Here is a 20,723-nt window from a genome sequence, read left to right on the forward strand (position 1 = left end):
TCCTAGGTACAACCCCAGCAGCACAGACATTAAGGGCCTCATTGAATAAATGGGACCTCCTGAGACTGAGAAGCTTCTGTTCTCTGCTCTTGACAGCGGACCGTGGTTGTGAATGCTTGCCTTAACTTCCCCCACAGTGATGGACTATCACTGGGAACAGCAAGATGCAATAAGCCATTTCTCTCAGTTTCTTTTTCTTAGGGTAATTTCTACAGCAACCAAAGAGAAACTGACTGATAAGTGCTCTTCAGGAGATGGAGGCTTGACAGAGGGCATGCATCACTGGGGGTGAGTCCTTGGGAGGTGGAGACTTGACAGAGGGCACCAGTCACTAGGGGGGAGTCCTTGGGAGTGTGTTATGCAGGACACCTTCGTGTCGTGTCCTTTGCTGTCTGTCTGCCACAGCTCCTGTCATATTCTCCCATAATGCTGTGCCTCACAACAGACCTAGAAATACGGAGCCAAGTAACCATGGACCAAGTAGCCATGGTTCACTCCAAAACAGAGATAAAAGTAAATCTGCCCTCCTTTCAGGGGTTTCTGTCAGGCATTTTGTCATGGTTACTGGAAAAGTAACACAAGGGGTGAGAGTTCCTTCAGCACACTAAGATTCTATGAAGCAGAACCTAGGGTTTTTTGTTTTGTTTGTTTGTTTGGTTGGTTTTGTGGTACCCAAAACCTCTCATTTAAGGCCAAAGGACCACAAGGGATTAATTTACAAATCTGCTATATAATCCCAAGTCAGAGCTCTGCAGTTATATAGATTTCTTCCCATTCTCTGTCCCCTTTTCACTAGCAGGTGTGTGTGTGTGTGTGTGTGTGTGTGTGTGTGTGTGTGTGTGTGTGTGTGTGCTGACTGTAGACATAATGTGACCAGCTCCTTTCAGATCCTGATGTTACTTATCTGTGATCATGGACTGGGACCTGGAACTGTGAAGCAAAATAGGCCCTTTCTCCCCAAAGTCACTTTTGTTAGGGTGTTTTATCACAGCAACAAGAAGAGAAACTAAGACAGACAGTCACACTTGAAAATCTAGCTCCGTGTTCTCCTGTCCCCCCTCTCTCTTTAAACTGTGTCCCCCAATACCATCTGGATGAAGTCTGTAGGGATGGCGTGCATTTATTCATCTGCACATCTCACGCAGAAAGAAACGTGTCTGCGGAGATAAACAACACGGAGACACTGCCGTCTGCTGCTGTGTAACTTTTCATGAGGAGCTACAGAGGCACCTATTTATCCAAACTAGTGCACCAAGGACAGACTAACGAAGCAATTCCACCCAAGTCTTGCTAGGTGAGCCCACGAGAATATTAGCATCCCTGGAGCTCCCTGGACAACTTGCAGGCAACTCCACACACATCAAAAAAAAAAAAAAAAAAAAAAACCTCTCCAAGCAATTCTCTGCTGGTTCTATAAGCTACAGGAGAGACCCTGTCAACCCCGTAACTCTCTACACTTAGTCTGCTTCATTAAATCCCTGAGACTTGTCGACAAGTTCCCTGGTTTTATGGGTGCCTCTTCATGAGTTTCCTAGGTTCCATGCTGTCTCTCCCCCCTCCCACAGGGAATGTTCCAAAGAAGAGGAAGAGTCTGTGCCACCTGTTTTTGCATCTGGCCATCTTGCTATAGGGACAGACAGGCAGGGGAGCAAAGCCACCACCACTGTGTGGGCTGTCATCCGGTGAAAGACGTTCCCTAACTCATCAGTACCTAGTAATTGCCACAGACGTTTGGGAAATTCAAGGTGCCTGCCCCCTGAAATACCCCTGACTTGACAAGCTCTGGTGGAGTAGTGCAAAGCTTCTAGACACTTTCCAAAATGATGTTGTGCTGAACCCCAACTCTCCGGCTCTGCAAGGTACAGTTGCCACAGCAACGCCAGCTAATGAATATGTATGCAAATGAGCAAAGAATTTATTCATCATTTGACAGTTGTTCTAGCTGCTTTGCTCTTTCTGAGACTTGGAGGGCTGAAGGGCGGGGCATTAGAAAAGTATGTGTTTGGTAAAACATTGGTTGAGTGTTTGTTTTCAGAGCTCACGGGGAGGAGGGCTGTCAATCTTTCTTTTTTTTTGTGATATATACATAAAGTGGATTTCTCTGCATCTGTTCTAATAAACAAAACCAAAAGGAACACGACACAAATGCTCTGGGTCCCTCGGGGGAAAAAATGCAATGTGTGTATAACAAGCAAGGAGCCCATATTTTTCTCTGCTCATTGTTTAGGGCTTAAGCAAGGCCTGAGAGACTCCCAAGCTGTCCTGAAAAAGACTAACAGTATGTGATTCCCCTTCCCTTGATTCCCCATTAAGTGAACATGGATGTCCATGGCCAGACAAAAGCTGTAAATGACTAAAAATCAAAGCCCAGCATCCCAGAGAAAGGCTAAGAAGGGTGCCCTGGCTCTCTAAGTAAGGATACTGAAAAGGGGCTGAGAGTACAGCTGGGTAGGAGAGCCTTGCCTATCACGGGAAGGGGCAAGAACCTGGTTAAACTCCCAGCAGTGAAAGGACGGAGGAAGGGGAAGAGGGAGGGAGGAAATAAGCAACAAGGACAGAGCAGAGGGGGTCAGGGAGAAGGAGGAAGGAGAAATGAAGGAAGGAAGGAGGGAGGAAACTGCGAAGGAAGATGGGCTTGTAATTCACAAAGCTGCACACATCCCTGGTTCTGGACCATTTTCTCTGCCTCTTGGTCTGCCACCCTGTGAAGAATGGCAACCTTATGTCCCCACTGCTTAGAAATCCTACCAAGCATTCACCACCATGGCGGGTGGAACCCTCTGAAACTGTGAGTCAAAGCAAACCCCCCTCCCTTACTTCTATTTTGTCAGAGAGCTAAGACAAGTAACTAATACACATTCCAGATTTAATTGAATAGTCTGTGATATTATAAAACTTGGCTCACAGAGTTACAGACTCATATAAAACTCAAGTTACTAAATGGGACCCAATGGGACCTGACACTTGAAGTGGGAATTTCTAAACAGATCTGTATAATCAAGCCCCCTAGTCTCTGCAATGCTCTGTCAGATGGCTTTGCTGGATTGAGCACCAGGAAGAAGCTCTGGCACCATCAGCTTATGAGATTGCTTTGTAAGGGGGAGACTATTTCTACTGCCTACAAACAAGTTCGACAGTCTCTAAATTCATGGCTGGACTAGAATCACCACATCCCAGGAGGGCACATTCCCAGGAAGGACACAAAGTTGTAAGGCGGTGATGATACACATCAGTCTAAACTTCCAGGATGGGTGTCCTTGTGGATTCCAAGGTGTTAAAGCAAGGATGACAGAGAATAACATTATACAAAGTTTCTCACTAAAGAGGTACATATCCCAGGAATTCTATTGACTTGAGTAGCTGGAAAGGAGTTACACAGTTCTGCTTACACTCAGCATGACCAGCTGTCATTAAGATTGAGGTAGCAGGCTGAGAAAATGTGACCATAAGAGCTCAGCCCCAAGTGGGGCATCTTCATTAACCTATCGCAATGGCTCGGGGAACATCACGGAAGAGAAGGCAGAAAGAAGGTAAAAGCCAGAGGATGGGAGGAGGGTCCTGAAATGCCGTCTTCTAGACATGGTGTGGACATGGTATACTATTCCACTCATGAGCTCACCACAGCTGTGATCACGATACAAGGTCAAAACCATTAAAAAATTCTAAGAAAGGGCTGGGCATAGTCATGCACACTTGGAGCAGAGACAGGCAGATCTCTTTGAGTTTGAGGCCAGCCTGGTCCCTGAAGTAAGTTCCAAGACAGCCAGAGATACATAGTGAGACCCTGTCGCAGGCCAAAAAAAAAAAAAAAAAAATCCAGGAAAGGGGAGGAGCTCTCAAAGCCACACCCTTTACTAAGGAGCTACTACTATCAGATAACACGTGCTGGGGGAGGAGACTCATTCTTTTTTGAGGGTGTAGCTACCCCTCAAAATACCCACGCTCCAGTGGCTGACGCCACACCCATGCACACACCTGCAGCACGAACTGGACTAGGTGAAGACATGAAGTGGACTTGGGAGAAAATCTAGGTGAGCTTTGGGGGATAAAAGGGGGGAGGTATGATCATATTTAATTGTATACATGTGTGAAATGCCCAAAGGCTAAAAGCTAAGCATTAAAATACATAAACTAAAATAAAGCTAACCATCACAGAAAGAAAAGAGAAGACTGAGACAGCAGAACTTTCTGGACGTGGTAGCAAGGAAAGAATTGCTTAAGACTATGGGAGTATGAAGATCAAGAGCATCCATTACCATTACACATGCTAAGAAGGCCTAAGATCTTCTCCCTCATCAGGACTAAGCCAGCCACTATCATCAGCTTTGGTACTCCATTTTCCTACTAGTTGTTACAGTCTCAATATGAATTGTGCCCCATAGGCTCATGTTTTGACTGCTTGGTCCCCAGTTAATGGTGCTGTTTGGGAAAGCTTGTGACCTTTAAAAAATGGAGCACCCCAGAAAGAAGTGGGGATGAGCTATAAGTTTTGTAGCCTGCAACCCAACGTCCTGTGCCATCTCTGTTCTTAATCTGTGAAAATGTAACAGTCTGTGCCCATCCACCAATGTAATCATCCATACCTCTTCCACCAACAAACAAACAAAACTGTGAACTAAAATAAATTATTTTCCTTCTAAGTTGCTTCTTCTCAGGTATTTGATTGGGTTCAGCAGTAAGAAAACTTCAGAAAAACCATATGTTTCTGGAGATCATTTGAAACAGACATTAGTAAACAAAATATCCATGCACTGATCTGAAATAATGAAGTGTTCAGGGACTGAAGAAATGGCTTAGTGCTTAAGGTAATATATTGCAGTTGCAAAGGACCTTATTTCAGTTTCCGGTGCCAATATGGGGTGGCCTACAACTACCTGTAACTCTGGCTCCCAGGTATTGGAACCTTCTTCTGGCCTCCATGGGCACTGGACTCGCAGGCACGTGAATAAACTCACATCCACACCATTAAAAATAAATCTTTAAGCCATATGTGGTGGCACATGTCTTTAATCTCAGCACTCAGGAGGCAGAAGTAGGCCAGTCTCTGTGAATTCAAGGCCTGTCTGGTCTACATAGCAAGTTCCAGGCCAACCAGGGCTGCATAATGAGACCCTGTCTAAAAACAAAGCAAAAAAAAAAAAAAGTAAAAAGTCCTTAAAAATAAATAAATATTTTAAAAAGACTATGAAACTATTCATGTATATGTGCACATCTGTATGCACATGCGTGCTACCTTTAGGTTGGATTCAGACTCTCCACAGTCTCCCTGCCTCAGCATCCTAAGTGACAGAATTACCACAATCTACCTGCTTCGGCATCCCTAGTGACGTAATTACCAGTATATGCCACCACACATGGGAGTAGTGAATACTTTTAACGAATAAGCAACTGTCCTCGTTTGCTTCTGTGTTGCTGTGATGAAATACTGATCAAAACTAACTTGGTGGGTGGTATGTTGATGCCATCTTCCAGGTAATAGACATCCATGGAGGGAAGTCAAGGTAGAAACTCAAGGCAGGAACCTGGAGGCAGGACCCGAAGCAGAGACCATGGAGGAGTGCTGCTTACTGGCTTGCTCAGCTACCTTCCTTGTGCAGCCAGGCCCACCCACCCAAGGACAGTGCCATAGTAGGCTGGGATTTCTTACACCAATTAGTAATTACGACAATGTCTCACAGACAGGCCCAAGACCTGAGGCCAGTCTGATGGAGGCTGTTCCTCTGCTGAGATTCCCGTCTTTCAGGGGCATGAAATTGACAGCTCTAACAGGAACTCCCAGGGGGTTCTGTCAATTCACAGCTCCTTTTTCTCGTGACCCAGTCATGGTTCTGTTTCTCATGATCTCAGCGGTTTGCCTCAAAATTGACCCCAGAATGAATTTGCCCACCACAAAAGTAAGCAAGTTCACGTATGATGGATATCGGATAAATGACTTTAAATTGAACAGAACTAAAGGAAATTTGCCACTCAGGCAGTGGTGAACCTAAAACAAGAGTACACATAAATAAACAAAGCCTCCGAACATATCAAGAGACAGAATAAATTCTCCAACTCCTATCGTGTTGTGGGAATGGCACAGAATTAGAATTTAAAGGGACGGGATATAAGTCAGGGAGGAGGAAGACAAATTCTGTGCTGGACTCAAAGAGCAGACTTAGAGCTGGAGAGACGGCTCAGTGGAAAAGTGGGATTGGTGTGCAAGCACCGGGACCCGAGTTTGAATCCCCATAGCCCACAGAAAAAGTAAGGCATAGGAGCGTGTGACTTTAACCCCAGCATTGGGAGATGGAGACAGTTGGATCCCAAGAGCTCACTGGCTGACCGGCCTCACTGAGACAGTGAGTTCCCAGTTTGGTGACAACTATGTCTTAAGCCATCCTGCGCTGGCATCCACATGCATGCACACGGACACAGGAACTCACAGATGCACGTGCATAGATGACACACATGCACACACACACACACACACACACACAGCCTACACCCCAAATTCTCCTTTGTAAAGCAAATCTTTGTTCTCTAACCACAGGAGAAGGAAGGGCCATTTGGAAGAGAGAGTGTCACACTGAAAATGTGAGCAAGTGAGGGAAAGGCCATGGGCTGCTGGATCTGCTATTCCAGAAAACTTCCCTCCACGTGACCAACTTGTCTTGTTGAAAACACTAGGAATGTAGAAAGTGGTCGAAAGTATCCCTTAAGTCTCGAAAATACCATGACCTTATGCCCCAGAAGAACCTGCAGGAGCTGTAGCAGCAGCTATGAGGACGGAGACATGAGAGAAGTGAATGAGGACCCTGCAGAGCCACAGGGACTCCAAATCAGCATTCTCCACACACCACCATGAAATAATTTAGCTCTCCCCCCCATTCCTCTTCCTCTCTCCCTCTCTCCCCCCTCTCTCTATGTCTCTCTCTGTGTGTGTGTGTTTCACTGGTGACTGAACCTAGCACCTTATGTATACTAAGCAAGCTCTCTAACAATTACCTTCAACTTTAGCCCTCTTCACTTCCTTTTGCTACAGTTGCTCAGGCTGATCTTGAACATGTGGTGTCCCTGCCCCCCGCCCCTGAGTAGCTAGGGTGGCAAGCTGAGGTAGTTTTCAACGGGACTGGTCTGTCAGTTCTTCAAGGATGGGTCATCAGGGTTATGTCACTATTTACACTGCTGTAACCAGACACGTGACAACACCACCTTGAGAAAGACTTGTTTTAGCTCGCAGTTTGAGGGCAGACAGTCCATCATGGCTGGGAAGGCAGGGTAGGAGGAGCGGAAGTCTGCTCGCATCTAGCTGGATCGGAAAGCAAGGAGAGAGATGAAGGCTTAGGTTCAGCTGATTTTATCCTTTCTGCCTCTTTTTATTCAGTTTTGGTCCCCAGTCCAGGGGACAATGCCACCCACATTCCACATTCAGAGTCGGGGTGGCCAGAGGATTATCTCCCCATCAGCTAAGTCTCCCTGGAAGTACCACTGTAGATACATATGAACATGTGTCTCATTAATGTACTAGGCATTCCTTTGTGTAAGTGTATATGTGTATACATGTGTGTGAAGATACACACAGGCATGCAGGTGCATATGGGTATACATTTGGGTGGTGGCCGGAGGATAATCTCCAGTGCTGTTCTGCAGGAAGCCATCCACAGTGACTTTTTGTTGTTGGGGGAGGTGTGTGTGTGTGTGTGTGTGTGTGTGTGTGTGTGTGTGTGTGTATTATCATCTGTCCCTCTGTCTGTCTGTTTTGAGGCAGAGTCTCTCCCTTTTACCAAAACTTAACCAATCTGACTATGATAGTTGGCCAGGGGACTCTAGGAATCCCCCTGTCTCTGCCTCCACAGTATTCCTACTACAAGTGCATGCTACCATGCCCGGCTTTTTAATGCGGCTTCTGAGGGTCAGACCAATGTCCTCATGCTTCTGAAGCAAGCACTTCACTCCCCATATATCCCTAGGCATTTTTTTCAAAAAAATGCAATCAACTCAACAATCAAAATAATCCATCACAAGGTGAAAACGAGGGGTTGAGTCCAAGGTCCAAGAAAGAACGTTTTCCAGTAAAAGGTCAAAGAAAGCCCTGGGCAATGAACAGAAGCCTTGGGTTTTTAATTATGAATAATAGTTTAGAACATTCACGACACGTGCACGCATGTACACATGCGCACAGACACACACAGGTCAGTCTCAGGACTGACAGCCAGCTGGCTACAGACCAGGAGAGGAATTCCAGACCTTCCTACCAGTCTTCCATTCCACCCTCTGGGACTGTCTGGCTGAGCCTATGTGGAAGACATCCAACAAGTTTCCCCATCCAAAGAGGCTACTGTTCCGGCAGGAGCCAGCAAGGCACCATGCTGCCTGGGAGCCCCAGATGGGAACCAGATGTGCGGATCTGGCATGCACAGACTTAGCTCAGTCAGCTCCAGCGAGGCCTCCTGCTCAAGGCATGACCTCACTGTCGGGCAAATCAGGAGGTACCCCAGAAAGAGATGGTGTCTGGGGGTGTGCAGATTTGCTCTTAATCATGTCCACATTTCCCGCTGTCTCGGATGCCAGGGTCTAGAGCCGGAGAGATGTGGTCATCTTACACTACAAAACCCAGACACTCACTTTTGTCTTCGTGTGTGTGTGTGTGTGTGTGTGTGTGTGTGTGTGTGTGTGTCCCTCCAGAGGACAACCTCAGCTACTGCTGCTTAAATACCATCCATCTTATATTCCCTTTTTTTTTTCTGAAACAGGATCTCATCCACTTAGGCTAGGCTGACAGGCCAGTGAGCCCCGGGACCCACCTGTCTCTGTGTCCCCAGCACGGGGATTAAAGTTGAGCATCACTGTCATCAGGTTGTTGGGTTTTTAAATGGGTTCTTGGGATTGAACCCGAGTACCTCATGCTTACCCGATCATCACTTTTCCTTCCCCATCTCTCATCCCAGCTCCTTTAAAGTTACAATTCTCAACTAAACTATGAGCACTTAACAAAGCAGGCCCCATTAGTGTTTATCCTGCAAATACAAATGTCCTATAGTTTAGGCACGTGCACTTAACGACACCACTATCTCCCCAGCCCTTTCTATTTTACTTATTTTTTTATATAACTTTTGGCATCACCCCCATAAAAAATATCGGCCATTGCACATGCTCCACCTCGAAGAGGAACTTAATTAGAGTCAACCTGGGACCAAATTGCTTTGGTGGATACTCGGGTCCAAAAGTCAGGAAGGAAGGATATAAAAATACAGTCTAATTTCTTAAAAGCAGATTGGCTCAAAGGGCCTCATTAAGAGTCCAGTCAATCCATCCATCTCCCAAACTTGGCAGCCCAAAAACTTCCTGCCCCAGCCTTAGTAATAAAGTGCCGAAAGACGCGCATTTCCCCCTCCGACTGGGCATTTTTTTAAACTTTACTCTTTTCACAGTTAGTCATTATTTTCATATAATTAGCAGCACATTGTTCAGCAAAAAAAAAAAATGAATCTTTAAGAAAACCTGTGCCTTAAAAAAATAATTTTTTGGTTTTTTTTTTCGAGACAGGGTTTCTCTGTGGCTTTGGAGCCAGTCCTGGAACTAGCTCTGTAGACCAGGCTGGTCTCGAACTCACAGAGATCCACCTGCCTCTGCCTCCCGAGTGCTGGGATTAAAGGCGTGCGCCACCATCGCCCAGCAAAAAAATAATTAATGTAGTTACTTGAACAAGACCTAGCCAACATTATAGGCCAACAATCCCGCAGCAGCACTGATGGAACTGTGGGGGAGAAAAAAAAAAGGACACGAGGGAGGAGGGGGACAGGTCAGAGGCCATCACACACACACACACACACACAAACACACACACACACACACACAAAACTTTCCAAATAGCGATTTCCACAATACTAGGGCGAAGATCTTATCTCAAAGCAAAATTTCAAAAACAATTAAAAGCCAATAAAACCATCTTAATTTCATAAACAGAGGTATTGGTAGAAGTGTTTAGCAAGGCAGAGTATGTTGGTGCACCTCTATAATCCTAGCCCTTAAAAGGGTGAAGCAGCAGAATGGCCCTGAGGTCAAGATTAGCTCGGACTCATAGCAAGAGTTTGCCAACAAAAAGACCCCTTCCAGTGTAATTTTTTTAAAGATTTAATCATGTGCATGTGTTTGTGTCTGTATGGAGACACATGCACATGAGTTACAGGTGGTGATGGGCTGCCCAATGTGGGTGCTGGGAATCAAACCCAGGTCCTCAGCAAGAGCAGCAAGCATTCTTAACCTCTGAGCCATTTCTCTAGACCCAGGACTTCTAAAAAAAAAAAAACAAAAACAAACAAACAAAAAAGACAGCAGCACCTTCTTAGATTTATAAACAGCGATACCCATTAACATTTTACTAAGGCAGGCTCATTGGGGTGTGTCATCTGTAATCCCATGATTCCAGAGGCTGAGGCATAAGGGATTATCCTGAACTTGAGGCCAGTGGGGATACAACCTTGCAAGGCCCCATCTCCAGAGGAAAACAAAAATTAAAATAAAATAAAAAGCATTCAGTAGGAAACTGTCCCTCAATGCCCCTCTGAGAAGAGGATGGGAGCAAATGGAAGAGAGGTTTTGCTGGAGGCTTTTAGCCCCGGCAATTTCAGAACTGTGGCTACAAGAGACAGTGTCATCGTATCAGGCCTGCGGAGACCCAGTGAGTCATCATCCATCAGAGACTGTTTAGACAATGCGTGGCCCTGATCCGGCAGATCCGTGCCGAACCCGAGAGATGACAAGCGGCATCCACAGCTGCACCTCATTCACCATATGGGTCTCCATTGTCGCTGTCCTCCTAACACGTCATGCAGGGGACAGGAGAAAGGCAAACAAAACCCCATGTACAGACTGCACAAGTAGTCCCCTACCGGATTGTTCTGGTTCCCTTCATGTCGCTGTGATTCAAAACAGAAACAACCCACTCTGATCAAAAGCAGGTTAGGGGAGGAAACTGCTTGTTTCATCTCACACTATGAGGTCACGGTCCCCCACGGAGGAAAGTCGGGGAGGGAGCTCAAAGCAGAAACGTGAAGGCAGGTGCGTGGGTTAGTGACTTGTCATCTGCTATGATGAGACACTGTGAACAAGAGTGACCTTTGAAAGAGTTTGTTTGGGCTTACGGTTCAAAGAGATAGGAGCCCATCATGGTGGCAAGACATGGAAGCAGACAGACCTATATGGGAGCAGGAAGTTGACTGACCATATCTTGAACCACAAACGGGAAGTAGAGTGAACAGGAAGTGGGGCAAGGCTACAAGCTTTCAAAGCAGGTCCCCAGTGATGTACTTCTTCCGGCAAGGCTCCACCTCCTAAGGGTTCTATAACCGCCTCAAACAGCGCCACCTACTGGAGACCAAGTGTTCAAATACGTGAGCCTATGGGGACCATTTCTCGTTCAAAGCGCCACAACTGGACAGCTTACGATTCCACAAAGCAAACTGTGACTCTGCCATCACCTTTCCTCAGCCTCCAAAGAGCTGGAATGACAGACCGGTTCCAACAGGCTTGGCTGGAACAGTTGTCTTTTTAATCTGGCTTACTGTGCTTTCTGTCGTTGCTTCCTCCTCACAGAAACACTTTCTGGAGCAAGGCTCTTGAGACCCAGGAAGTAAATAAAATTTGCAAGTCTCATGAAGTTCCTGAAGCTCAACAAGATTTACAAGGCACCTCCCCGACTTTATATACAAGGAGTAACAACTGCTGGAGAAAGGAGACTCTCCCACCAGCTTTGTTGCCTATAGTTGTGGTAAGAGCTACGCTCCCATGGGTGCTTGGGGAGCAGGAGGCAGTTTGGTCAATGAAGTACTTGCCTTGCAAGCATGAGAATGATAGTATGGATTGCCAGAATGAAACCTTGAAAAAAAAATAATAAAGCCACAGACATTGAAGCATAGTTTTGTAATCCCAGCACCAGAGCAGTGGAGACAGGAGCGTCCTATGGAGAATGGTCACCCATCATGAATCCTGAGTCTTAATGAAAGACATATACATATTCAAATGTGCTTACATACCCACACGTGCAAACCCCATGTATACACACAGGCAAACACACATAAGCTGATTAAAAATGGGAGTTAGGGGCCACAGAGGTGGGTCAGCGGCTAAGTGCTTGCCACCAAGCAAGAACACCAGAATTGGAATCCTTGGGACCCACATAAAACACGCATGGGTGTTGTGGCCTGTCACTCTGGACTCAGAAGGTAAGGATGGGATTCTCACAGCACGTGACTCGCTAGATTAGGTATATTGGGAGCTCTGGGTTTGCTTCAGAGATCCTGCCTCAGGGAACAAGGCAGAAGAACAATCAAAGATGATTCTGAACATCATGCTGAAGCCAACACACATGTACATACACATATGCTCATAGACACATGCACGCAAACATACACATGTGTGCACACCATATGCATGAAAATGGAAATGTAAGATTTATATTATTTATGAGTGTGTGTGTGTGTGTGTGTGTGTGTGTGCACATTAGTGCAGCTTCTGACAGAGGCAGGAGATGTCAGACCCTCTTGGAGCAAAGCTGAAAGATGGTGGTGAGCCATCCAACATGGATACTGTAAACAGAATCTTAATGGAAGAACATATGTTCTTAACCACTGAGCTCTCTACCCTTAAAAATAAGGAAACGGAAAGGAGAATCTAATTTTTTAACCAACCAAATCAGCTCTATCTCTCTAGCCCTGTAATTGTGCCAAAGCTGTCCCGCTCACACGGTCCTGTTGCACAAACCCAGATCAAGTTCAAGCTTCTATTCCTAACAAGTAAACTGAGCAGGGACTTGAGCGGGCGATTGTACACATCCCAGACCCAGGGAAGGAGGCGGAGGGGCAGCTTGGCAGTACTAAGCAGGTCTCACCGTCCATGTCCAGACGCTGCATGATGATAGCCAGCTCCACTTCACTCGGCATGTACCCCAAAGAGCGCATGGCCATACCCAGCTCCTGCTTGGAAATGAAGCCGTTCCCATCTCTGTCCAGAACACGAAAGGCTTCTCGGATTTCTGCAAGGAAACAGCAGAGAAAGTTCACCAGTCACGTGGCCACTTCATTGCCATCAAACCACGAGTGACTAACAGTAGCATCTTGCTGTACCAGTAGGAGGCTTGCTGCCTTCCTTGTTGCCATGACTAGACACATGATAAAAACGATTTCAGAAAGAAAGAGTGTAGCAATGAGGCTCAGTTGATAGAGTGCTGGCCTGACATGCATGGAGCCACAGGGTTCCAACCCCAGCACTGTGTAGACTGGGCATCCTGATGCTCAGTAGTAACCCCAGCCCTCAGAAGGAAGGGTGGAAGCAGAAGGACCAGATGTTCAAGGGTATCCTAGGCTTATGTATTGCTATGGCAAGACAGAGGCCAGACAGAACCACAGGTAAATCTGTCTCAAAATATAAATAGACAAAAGGAAAATAAGGTGGAGAAATAATTGAGGAAGAACCCCAAAGTCTATCTCTGACCTGTAAATCTCTGACTTCACACACATGCATGAGCACGCGCGCGCACAGAGGCACACACACACACACACACAAATAATTATAAAATAAAACTGAAAAGAAAGAGAGGAAGAAGAAAGGAAGGTCCAGGAAAATAAAGGAGGGAGAGAGGAACGGGAGAGAAAAAGAAAAGCAAGAGGCAGACTGCCCTAAATATCTGCACATGGTGTCGTAGGCACAGTCAGGTGGAGACCCCAGCAGAAAATTGCCTTGATAAAGGGAGAGACTGTGTAAGCTTCTCAGAAATGACAGGGTCGGGGGGGGGGGGAATGTGAGAGTCCCCCTGCTGCTGCTGCTGGTGACACGCAGCGTTTAATAACCTCAGAGGACACGAGGTAAGGCTCCCACTGTTTCCATTTCGTCCCTGTAATCTGCAGTTGTTTTATAAACAGCCGCAGCTCAACACCAATGTTACAGAGCTTCACGACAACTTTAATCACTTTCTCCCTGGTCTGGAAAAGAACTGGGCTCTGCTATCCCCTGGGCTCACTTAGCATGGCAGGAGGTCTCCTGCTCTTTACTCTAGGTTCTACCTACTCCCCATCCCCCTGCCCCGAGCCTCCAACACTGGCAGTCTTGGATTAAGTGAACATTTCTCATCATGTCCCCCTTTGCAAGGCATGAGAAATTCAGGATCAGAGTTTAAAGAAAAGAAGTCCATCCCGGGTATCAAAAGAACATGGGATCTGCAGCCGCTTGGAGTTGCTCCAAAAAAAACTCCAGCGTAGGGCGGCTGCAGGGAAGGCTCAGTGGTAAGAGTACTGACTGCACAAACGTGGGCATTGAAGTCCATGATATTTGTCTCTCTCAGCCCCTCTTATTTCAGTTAACTTAACCTTCAGCTTCCTGCAAACACATAACTCGATTCTTCATTCAGGCACCATAACACCCTATTGTGTATAGGTACTGCGTTTCCTTTATCATTTGTAGACATACATAGAGATTGGGCCAACATTCAAGCGATTGTGCCTAGCGCAACCATCATCACAAGTGTTCACATGTAAATGTGGTATACAGGCTTAGATTTCCATTCCTTTGGGCAAATACCCAGGAGTAATAACACTCAATCATAAGGGAAGTTATGAATAAGTGGGGTGGGAGGAATGTGTGCAATGCGTGCAGGTGCCATAGGAGGCCAGGGGGAGCAGCTGACCGTCCTGAGCTGGAATGGCAGGCAGCTATGAACTACCCAGTATGGGCACTGGGTATCAAAGTTAGGTCTTACGGAAGAACTGCATGTGTTCTTCACCACTGAGCCATCTCCCTAGTTGTGTCTTTCGTTTGTGGGGGACCCACGGTGACTGCTACAGTTTGTATTCCCGCCAACCCACCTCCCTCTTATCTGAACATTTGCATTTGATTTGGGGACCACCCAGCTCATCCAAGACAGCTCATATTTCAAGAACCTTAACTCAATCACACCGAAGAATTCTTTCCAGGGGAGCATTTGGGATTCCAGGAGATTAGACCTTGTCATCCCTAGGGCTGTTTCCCGGGTAATCATACTCTTCCATCCTGAGATTCTTCCTTAAACAACTTCCTTTTCTCTTTCCTCGCCAAAGACACATTCGCCCTTTGAGATCACTCCTAATTTCATTTCTGTTGCTGTCATCAGGCACCCAGACTAAGAGCAATGGAAGGGAGGCAAGGGTTTGTTCGGGGACATGGCTTCAGGTCAAAGTCCATCACTGCAGTGAAGTCAGGGTAGGACCCCAGCAGCTGAACATATCCACAGTCAAGAGCAGAAAGAAATGGATGTGCCCATGCTAGCCATACTTAGCTGGCCTTCTTTGATCTTCTATTGCTCAGGGTCCAGCCCATGAAATGGTGTCACCTACAACAGGCTGTGTCTTCCCACATCAATTAACAATCAATTAACAATTAGCAATCCCCCCAGACACGCCCACTGGCCAACTGCATCTACATGAGTCCTCACTGAGACGCTTCTCAAATGAGTCTATCAGGCAGGCGGATCTCTGTGAGTTCGATACCAGCCTGGTCTACAAGAGCTAGTTCCAGGACAGGCTCCAAAACCACAGAGAAACCCTGTCTCGAATAACAAAAACAAAAAAAAAAAAACAAAAAAAAAATCAAATGAGTCTATCATATAGAAGTTGTGCAAGGTTGATAGTTATGTAGATTGCAGAGATTACAGCTTACATAGACCCCAGAAAAAAATGTCTCACCATTCACAGACATGCCTGTCTCTCTCAGTCTGCTAACTATTCAGTAAGCCATCAGCCCTTTTTCACGACATGCAGCACAGCACAGCACTGTGGGCAAAAATTGGAGAATGGTTGAGGCTTGCTGGCCATCAGCCTAGATGCAAGTTTGGTGAGACACCCTGTCTCAAGCGAACAAGGCAATAGGGATAGTACAGGATACCCACCAAAATCCTCTGGCCTCCGTGCGTGTGCACAGGCATGCACAGCAGTGCGTGTGCAACATGCATGTGCACACACTCTTCTCCCAACTGTCTCATCACAGACTTCTCATCTCCATGTGTTCCCTGCTCATACTGTAGGGGGCGCTAGACAGAGAGCGAGCAGATTGCTGCAAATGCATCCGTATCAACAGAGTAAATATTGTAGTACTGAAAAGCTGATGAGATGGCGGAGTGGTTAAGAGCACTGGCTGCTCCTGTAGAGGGCCTGGGTTCAAGTCCCACTATCTACATGGCAGCTCACAATTGTTTGTAATTCCAGTTTCAAGGGATCGGATTCCTTCTTTTGACATCAGTGGGCACCAGGCATACAATTGGTACACAGATACACAGGCAAGCAAAACACCACATGCATTAACTAAATAGGATTAAATTAAAAATAAAAGAGAATTATGGGGCTGGAAAGATGGTTCCACAGTTAACAGTGCTTGCTGCTCTTGCAGAGGACCCAAGTCCAACTCCCAGCACCAAGGTTGGATGACTAACAGCCACCTATAACTCTAGTGCCAGGACATCCAACATCAGCTCCTGGCCTCCAAGGGTACCTGTGCTCCTAGACATAAAAGCATATATATCATTAAAAACAAAAGTAAACCTTAAAAAGTAAGAACCAAGTCTTACTAGTGATTTTTAATCATTTATTAATACTAGCTCATCATGTGGGAATGCTTTCTGCAAACACACGTAGATCCAGCAAAGAGAAAGACCAGCCTGCAAGCAATGACTCCAGGCTCCCGGCCAGGCTTAGTATCTAATTATGTCGGCAGCCAAAACCAGAGGTCTCAATTTGCTCCTGTGTAAAATGAGCTGGGTTGGCTATGAGGCCCCTGCAGCTCCTGACAGCCCTCCCTTCTGTGGATCCACGAACATCGTTAAGACTTCGAGAGAACAGGAAGCTCGTGTCTCTTACATCCTTATTAATCTGCCCTCCCTTCCAGCCTCTCCTTTCCTTCCATGGAGAGAATAAAAACAAATTTTCAGTCAAATCCAAATGTTTCGTGTTTTCATTCACATCAGCACAACACCCAAGCCCTCTGAGTTATCCTACCCGGTCCTATATATCCTGAAAAAAACTCAGTCTTGGCAGAGAGCACTGAAAAATACCAGAGCCTCGTGCAGCTTGACTTCAGACACTGGAGATGGCAAGATGCGCAGGCAGGATCTTCTGAAGTGTTTCAAGACAGCTGGTCCAAACCCCAGCATCACTTTCCCTAACTGAAAAGGGTACGGCTTGCTTGTTTTCATTCTGTGACTGGGACCAAACACTTTGATCAAAAGCAATGCAGGGGAGGGAAGGGTTGATTTGTCAACACCTCCAGGTCCCAGTCCATCCCTGAAGGAAGTCAGGGCAAGAACTCAAACAGGACCTTGAAGTAGGAGCCGTGAAGGAATGTTGCCTGCTGGCTCAGTCTCAGACTTAGGTTTATTTAGCTTTTCCTATGCAACTCAGGACCACTGCCCAGGGAATGGTGTTGCCTACAGTGGGCTGAGCCCTCCTCCATGAACTAATCTAGACAGTGCCCCCACAGACATGGCCTAATATGATCTAGGTAATTCTTGTTAAGACATCCTAATCAAATGACTCCAAACTATGTCAAGTTGATAGCAGTTAAAGCTAACTAGGACAGCGGGATAAGGGTGATCTCCCTCCAGGCTTGGTAGTGACATTATAAACTTGGTAACAGAAGAGTCCATAGACCAGAAGACAATGTGAGCTATTGCCAGGACTCACGGCTGGAGTTGTGGATAGACAGTTTCCCATCGAACCCCTCTTTCCCTGAACTACTCCTTCGTGGGGGATCATCTCCACATCACATCATTCTCCCCTGATTTTGCACATTCTTTGAGGACGCCGAGAGCACCAAACACAGTAGTTCCCTTTGTGGTGGCTAATATTATCACTTGGCAGCATCCAGAACCATCCAGGTTCTATATACATCTCTGGAGTTGTCTTGAAGATGTTTCTAGATCAAGTTAATAGAAGTGGAAATCACTGTACACTGTTGGGGTATAATTCCATGGGCTGGAGTCCTAGACTAAAGAGGAGGAGAAAGGAGGTGAGCAGCAGCATCCCCTTCTCCCTCCCTCCCAACTGTGACCAGCTGCCTCACACTCCTGCCACCACGCCTCCCCTATCACATGGACGGTGACAGCAGAACGTGACCAGGAATAAACCTTCCATCATCAAGTTGCTTTCAATCAAGTTGATTTTGTCCCAGCAATAAGTACCTAGTACACCTTCCATATTAGTAAAGTTTGGTTATCACCATGGTCGAAAGCCTTCAAGGGACATAGGATTTAGTTGGCCTCACCTTTACACAGGTCACAGATATTTTGGGGGAAAAAAATCATGGCGGCAGGAGTGTGTGACAGAGGAGACTTCTTCACTTCTCGGCAATTCGGGAAGCAGAGCATGAGACACAAAGGGGCCAGGCATAATATACCCACTAGGATCCTAGGCCCAACTCCCTGCCCCCAGTGACCTACATCTTCTAACTAGGTCTCACTTCCTAAACTTTCCAGAACTTCCCCAAATAGCATCACCATCTGGGGGTACATTTCATAGTTACGATGTTGTCTGTTGCAGAGCCCCACATTGCTTCTGTGGACTCTGCACGTCCAGCTATCACTGTGAATGTCGGCCTGTATTCTTAACATTGTGTGCGTCTGTGGCCAGAGGTCAGTAGGTCATTGCTGTTCTTCTCTGAGACCATAACCGTCTTGGCAGGAGGGAAGCTGTCCCAAAGAAACACCTCTCTCTTCAGCTACCGGATTATTGGAACAATGAACTTTCTCCAGGAGTCCTCATACTGGGGAAAGGGAAAGCTGGGGCCCTGGTACCAGGCAGTTCTGACTATGTGTCAAACAACCATGCAGAAGATTGAAGCCTAGAAAAGGAGAGGTCTGTGATGGGTGGGACCACACCCTGCTCTATGCATCCCCTCTATTTAAATCTAAGCCTCACGTCACGATCCTGAAGAGGGACTTGCAGGTTCTTTGGACCCCTCTGACCTCTTCCAAGGGAGGCTATTATAGTCAAAAATCTCCTTTTTCTGTTTGTCACCATTATTGGGGCCTTTAATTAGAATGTCGGCTGGACCTGGCTTGTCAGGGGGACTGTGAGGGCCCAGGCAGTAATAACTGTGGTAACAACTACATAAGATACCTGCTCCTGACTCCTAACTGACCAAAGTGTGGTGTATATACATCATGTCTACATGTTTGTTGTATATCTCTGTGTGTGTGTGGGGGGGGGGTGCCTTGGGGAGGATGCAATAACTTCACTAGGTTTCAAAGGAGCTGAGAATTGGGGGGGGGGAAGAGAAAACAGAATACAAAGCTAGAATCCCATCACGGAGCTCCTGGAAATTCAATCTTCCCAGGCTAAAGCAAGCCAGACTGGCTGGAAGAGACAGGTAATGTGCCTCTTTTTATTCTTATTAGCACAGCATGGTATGGAACAATGCTCATAAAACCAGCAGAGACATCAGTGCAGACAGGACCCCTTTGTGTCTGGCTCGCAGCACCAGTGGGCTCTGGCTCTACTTCTTCCATGCAAAGTGGGGACCACAGCTCTAGCATTTGGAAATAGGCCATGAGCATGTATTCTTTACCGGTATTCCTTCTTTGATGGCAGTATGAGTATGTGTAAGGGTGCATGCATACGTGTGTGTGCGTGCATGTACGCATGTGCATGCGTGTGTGTGTGTGTGTGTGTGTGTGTGTGTGTGTGTGTGTGTGTAGGGATGTAGGGATTGAGGTTTCTTGCTCATCAGAGTTAGGTGTCCCAGCATCTTTGATTTAGTCTTTGATTCCCTTCCAGTCTTGAATGCATGGTTGGGCTCAGTGAAACCCCAGCACCTCTAAGATGCCCTCATAAGCTGCAGAAGCAATGCCTGGGATGGTTATAGGGGACTATTCTTGTTTCATTTCTGTTGTTGTGATAAAACATCCTGACAAAACAAACAAACAAACAAACAAAAAACCTTAGAGGATAACATGGTTAGAGGAGAACATGGATTTGTTTGAGCTCACACTTCCAGGTGAGGTCATAGCCCAGAGAGGTCATAGCAGCAGGAGCTTGAAGTACTAGCGACATCACATCCACAGTCAAGAAGAGAGCAATGGCTACATAAACACTTACTTAGGCTTAGCCCTATCTCTACATTTTCACAGTCCAGGACCCAAACCCAGGGAATGATGCTGCCCACACTGGGCACTTTCCCCATACATCGATGAACAGAATCAAGACAATGTTCCACGGACCTACCCCTATAGGCCAATCCTATGTAGGCAATCTTTCATGAGACTCTCTTCCCAGATTTCCCAGAGGATGCTAGGTTGCATCAAGTGGATAATTAGAAATAACCATCAGAAAGGAAGATGGGCCACTTTATAATCTACATTGTGAAGAACATTGTGTTTCAGAAAGAAATCTGCGTGTGAACACTGCAGGTAGCCCAGCAAATACACACTGCTAACAACTTGCTTGTTCTGAGTTACCTTTGATAGATATAATTTTGAAGGGAAATGCAAGACTTGGTAGCCTTGGCATTTGCCAAGGCCCTGCTACACAGAAAGAGAGGGTAGTAAGGGAGAAAGCACCAACACCCTGAATCTCAGGGATAAGACAGTCAGACAAGACCAGAGGGGAAGACTAAACTTTGGAATGACTTGCGATGGGCAGTGTTTAGAATCGTCAACTTGACGCGACCTAGAGTCACCTAGAAGAGACTCTCAGTGGGGGATTGTCTAGATCAAGTTGACCAAGAGG

At 46.4% G+C, this 20,723-nt stretch overlaps 1 protein-coding gene across 3 annotated transcripts in view; it reads right to left on the minus strand.

The window, feature by feature from the left end:
• Nucleotides 1-20,723, minus strand: part of Caln1 (calneuron 1) — a 463,165-nt gene that overhangs the window by 213,356 nt on the left and 229,086 nt on the right. For all 3 annotated transcript variants that reach the window (XM_026787846.1, XM_026787849.1, XM_013350759.2), the window contains one exon: nt 12,869-13,012. In XM_026787846.1, coding sequence (XP_026643647.1) covers nt 12,869-13,012 — 144 coding nt within the window. The remainder of the gene's footprint in view (nt 1-12,868; nt 13,013-20,723) is intronic.

This window comes from Microtus ochrogaster, chromosome 2 (genome assembly GCF_000317375.1).
Source record: "Microtus ochrogaster isolate Prairie Vole_2 chromosome 2, MicOch1.0, whole genome shotgun sequence".
In the NCBI taxonomy this organism is placed as follows: domain Eukaryota; kingdom Metazoa; phylum Chordata; class Mammalia; order Rodentia; family Cricetidae; genus Microtus; species Microtus ochrogaster.